Below are 5453 nucleotides of genomic sequence, written 5' to 3'. Positions count from 1 at the left end.
ACACATTCCGCTTTTCTTATCTCCAATCCACAAGTTAAGCTCTCCCAAATCGCTTTTCAAGCTTTCTAATTCTTGAGTCACGCTATCGAGGGCGTACCTATCCTCTTCTTGCTTTCGGAGAAATTCCTCATGTATTTCCTGGGCTTCTCTTCTTACCTCTCTTAAATCTATCAAAGCTTTGGACTATTTGTCCTCTACACTGCGGTAAATGTTCGGAACTGAGAAGGAGATACCCTATATATTGCGCTTCAACCAAGCTTTGTAAGTTTTGTCGTACCCCGCATTAAATCGGTCCGCGGCAATGGTGTCGTCTTTCATTCGCACTGCTCTTTTCCATTCTCTCAGCATCTTTGAAGCCTCAGGCACTCTATCATCCCCGATGTCGAACGCATAGATACGGTAGTATGCTTCTAGAGGTGTAGTCTGTCTTCTTTCGAACTGTCTCAGGACCCGAATGAGTGCATATGAGCGAATTCCTCGAATACCTGGCAGAGGAAGCACAAGTTTTCTGTAGCCCCCGTACTATGGCATCTTTCGAGATGAAACGGTCGAACATCCATTGGATGTTTTCTTCTCTCAACTCAGAAAAAATTTGAGCCCATCTTTCTCTGGTTCTTCTTTTTTCCAAGTCTGTCCAGAAAAACATGTCATTCAAACTCTTAAGAGCGTTATGCTCATCAAGAGTATGAAGTTCTTGAGTTCTGTGTCTCTTCACCAAGTGACTCATTATCCACCAATGAAGGAGAAGGTTGCAACCCTGAAAGTAACGATGCACTTTTGTCATGACCCGGGATCACCCCCTAGTCGTAACCGGCGTACTCGACCTCGAAGAGGTCTAATACAAGCCTCTTAGCATTCATTCATCGCATAGACACTAAAACCATAAGGAATTAAAAACTTTTTTACCAAGAAAACATTTCATTAAAAAAAACAATAGCAAGCGGAAGACTTTCTAGACTTTATACATGATGTCTCAAAACCATCTAATACTTTAGAGTACAAATTTCGGGACTAATCCCGTACACAACTTAAACAATACTAAAAGACATAAAAGAACGTATTGGGTATTGTCCTCGAATCTATGAGGACTCACCAAGTCTTCATCTTTAACACTTAGAAACCTATCAAAGCCATGACATGTCATCTTCTCCAAATCCCTACACTTTAGTTCAAAAAAGGGAAAGAAAGGGATTAGCACAATTAAGTACTAAGTATGGAGACCATGCAAAAACATGTCAAAAAGGACATTTTCAAAGAATAAATGCTTTCATATCAATTTGATAAAACCTTTCCTTTACAAGTATAAGAGACATAATACAAGTCAACATTAACATATAAGACCATAGCCCACCATACATATAATCAACATATGTCCATATACAACTCATCATTAACATATAAGACCATAGCCCACCATACATATAATCAACATATGTCCATATACAACTCATGCTTAACTTTAAAAGAACACATGTCATTTCATTACCATAGGACCTCTACCTAATATAATCTTAAGACACACTTGAGTAAGACAAGAAGTGACCGCCCATACAACCTCTTCAAGCACACTTAAGTGTTCCTCAAGATTACCTTAGATAAGGACATTTCCTTTACAACATAACATCAATAGGCCAACATTCTTTAAGAAACCATTTTGGTGACATTCAAGCACATAAGGGGACTTTCACATAATAGTCGTTAGACTTAGGGAACTCACTTTAGTATCTTCAAAGCCTACTCGTGCCATGTGTAGATAGCATCCCATACTACTACCTACACGTTGTAGAACCTATCCAATAACTAGAGTGCACATCCCACATGATGGGAATAGGCATAACCGACATAGACCATACTAGCTAGGTATGGAATCCGGAGTCTATCCTACTCCGTGGAGGTTGTTCTACTTGACAAATGTAGAACTAGTAAGCAACCCATGTAGGCACATGGTTTAGGGGATGTCCAAGGAAGTTCATTGTGCCTAATCTCATACTCAACTAGGCCACCTTCCTAACCACATCCACTCGGTGCTAGCCTTGTTTCCCATAGAGTATTCAATCACATATGTACTTAGAGAAGGTTCCTTTTCTAGTTCAACCAACTCATAGTACCTCTTCCCAAGAAATGCCCCATTTCTTAGTCATGGCCAATCAAGGTTCATAAGGATAGCTCATTAAATCCCCCTGGAAGGGTGCCTTAGGCCTACCGATTTTTCATTAAGGGTGCCTTAAGCCTGCCGGTCCAAGGTTCATCATTTCACACATGAGAAGGGCTACTACCATTAGGTCTACCGATTTCATGGTTTTACATTTACTTGGGAAAGCTAGACTTATGAAAGGGCACCATTTCTTAGTTTTGCCGATTCAAGTCTTGGCCTAGAATTCCTCTTTTAGCATTTATAGAAAGGGTACCATTTCTTAGTTCTGCCCATTTCACACATTCATGCATTCAAGACTTTAAGTAACAAGGAGGGACACTTTAGTCTACCAACCAAGTCACAACATTTTCATTTAAGGATACTTCATAATCCAACATTATTTCATATATACATCATAAGAAATCATACTTTAACTCACAATGCTATCCACTTTACATAGGATCATCACAAGATCACATAAAACTCATTCACATCATACCTTCACATATAGCTTCATATAAAACTCATTCACATCATACCTTCACATATAGCTTCATATAAAACTCATTCACATCATACCTTCACATATAGCTTCACATCAAACTCTACATATAGCTTCATATAGGACTTTACATATAGCCTCATATGTGTATAATAATACAACAATATAATAACATTCACATAATGCCCTTCATGGCCTCAATTCACAATAATACAACAAATAACCACCTCCACCAAAGGTGGATCAAACCAACCAATAACAATTATATTAATACTAAGAGATCAAGCCATCTTACCACCCTTTTCAAAGGCCATAAGCCACAATACTCAATTTCATGCCAATTATACAATATTTATCAAGTTTGATCAACTTACCCTCTTTCCATGACAATCTTCATCATCCTCATATTTCAACAATTAACAATACAATAACAATGATAATAACATCATTCAACTATACAAACAAAGCTAAGCATAAGCCCATAATCAACATGAAGACCAATTCACAATTTTGCCCATTCAAGGCTAACATCCCACGTCCTTCAATTCAATAACAATTCTTAACAATTCAACATAGATAAATACATACATGAACAACCCACAACAATTTACACAATAATCGTCCATCAAATTACACAAAATCAATACACCCACTTTAGGCCAAATTTAGAGAATTTGTAAAGGCATGGGTTCATGAAGATTTCTTTCCTAAAACCATCAATAATCATTAATAACAACATAAAACATCATTGGAAATCATTTAATGCAAGGACCCATGCTTAGAATTCGAAATAGGATTTTGGTGTATTTGAAAGACCTTGAAAACCTTTTGATTGGGCTCCTTGAAAGAAAGAATGATCAAGGATAAAGGATCCCCATACCTTAAAGATGAATTCCCCACGAAATTTGAAGAAGAAACACCAAGAAATCTTCAACCCTAGCTCCAACTCCTCTTCTTCCTCTCTTTTTCTCTTCTTCACTCAAGAACCCTAACTCTTATTCTTTTAAAATGGAACAAAAATGATCCACAAACAGCCTAACACAACAATATAACCTCAAAAGAAAAGATTTGTGAAAAGACCGAAATGCCCTTAAATTTCCGGACGGACTCCCTGCCAACTGCCCAACTTTCAAAGGGCATAACTCGCTCATACGAACTCGGAATCGAGCAAACTCGGTGGCGTTGGAAAGATAGTTCCAAGGGCTTTCCAAACATAACTGGAACTACTCCTGGATCATCCTGAGCGAGGAGTTATGACTGCTCAAAGTTGGACAAAAACTCACTGATTTCCACACTTGGCCGAATTTCCAGATTCTGAATTTTTTTCCAAAAATGACTACTTCCAATTTCAAGCTTCTTCTTATTCATTTTAAATTGTCGGAGTTACACAATTAAAACGAAATTACATATAAACCCCTCATAGAACCTCATTATAAAGTCAACACAAAGTCATAGGCTCTTGCTTAACCTATCATTTTTTTCCAAGTCGTTACAACTTTCTTGCATTTTCCCAAAGCACGGTACATGTCGAAAAGGATGACAGGTGCGATAGGATAATACTTTACTTGCCCTTGGTTTAGATGCCCGTGGAACAGAGTGTGCGCAAGCATTATCACTCGGGTGTTGATACTGAGGCTCGGACCGTGTGGGAAAACCATGGTGCCCAATAGTGCGACGGTGAATGTCAAAGGTCTGATCCCGTCCCATTCTCTGTAAGTGACCCTGAACTCTTGGTTGTAATTCGCGTAAAAGCTTGCATTCCCGAATCTAACATAAAGATCCATAAGAATGGGACGGGTGTTGATACTGAGGCTCGGGCCGTGTGGAAAAACCATGGTGCCCAATAGTGCGACGGTGAATGCCAACGGTCTGATCCCATCCCATTCTCTGTAAGTGACCTTGAACTCTTGGTTGTAATTCGCGTAAAAGCTTGCGTTCCCGAATCTAACATCTAGAACCTTCAGCCCAAAAGGCGTAATCCTTTCTTAATCCGAGCCAATTTATAAGATCCTCAAGAGTAGGCTTGTTAGAGATTAAGATATTTTCCTGCTTTCTCACTCTTCTTTCAAGTCCTGTACCGACTGTGTCTATTCCAGCCCGAATTTCCTCAATTATTGGGGTGATCTCCATGGTTCCAAATCGGAACACCATTTTATCATTGTCCCAATAGCCTGTGAGGCCTTCAATCAGCTCGGGCCACCCAACCATGTTGATGAGTTCCGTTAAGGCTCCTATATATTTGTTGAGGACTATTTTATAAACCACAATGAGGTCGTTGTACCACATCTTAAGCAAAACTAGGGATTCCACTACCATGTCGAATTTAGGAAATCGATCCATACCTATAAAATAAAGCACGGTGAAGATTCCCTCACCCAAATAGGCAACAATCAGGTTTCCACACATACATCTTTCAAATGTCAATTAATATGATATGTCGTTAGGTCGTGGACCTTGGACATGATTTTTGGCGGTTTTACTAATGGACTTAATACGCCTTGGGTATTAAGCCGTCTTAGGCTAATACTTAGATTTGGATTTGGTTCGCTCTACTCTAAGCTGACTAGAATTGGCTTAGAAATTACTGTTACCCGAGTCGGACAAACAACGGGGTGAAGTCTAATAAACGACGTTGGATGACCACAAGTCAACTATTCGTTTATCAGTTTCAAAGAATTTAACTTGTGTTTTTTCTGAAGGACAGTCGTGGTAAGCCACGTAATCGCCTTTTCCCTAATGCAATCTATTTGCCGTTTGGTAAAATCGGGTGCCATGAATGGCACAATTAATATAAGATACGAAAATTTAAACAAGCTA

General features: G+C 39.0%; 1 protein-coding gene across 1 annotated transcript; it reads right to left on the bottom strand.

Annotated features, from left to right (window-relative positions):
- Window positions 1–370: 370 nt before the first annotated feature.
- On the bottom strand, window positions 371–4976 carry LOC125830374 (uncharacterized). The gene is made up of 3 exons (XM_049509558.1): window positions 4595–4976; window positions 4105–4437; window positions 371–774 (listed from the first exon to the last, which is right to left on the bottom strand). The coding sequence occupies exons 1-3, from the start codon at window positions 4974–4976 to the stop codon at window positions 371–373; spliced, it is 1119 nt and encodes a 372-aa protein (XP_049365515.1).
- Between the last annotated feature and the right edge of the window lie 477 nt (window positions 4977–5453).

The sequence above is a fragment of the Solanum verrucosum genome, unplaced genomic scaffold, assembly GCF_900185275.1.
Source record: "Solanum verrucosum unplaced genomic scaffold, falcon-dt-bn FXZP01000228.1, whole genome shotgun sequence".
In the NCBI taxonomy this organism is placed as follows: Eukaryota; Viridiplantae; Streptophyta; class Magnoliopsida; order Solanales; family Solanaceae; genus Solanum; species Solanum verrucosum.
Note: the sequence above shows the minus strand (reverse complement) of the source record. Positions and strands in the feature narration are given on the sequence as shown.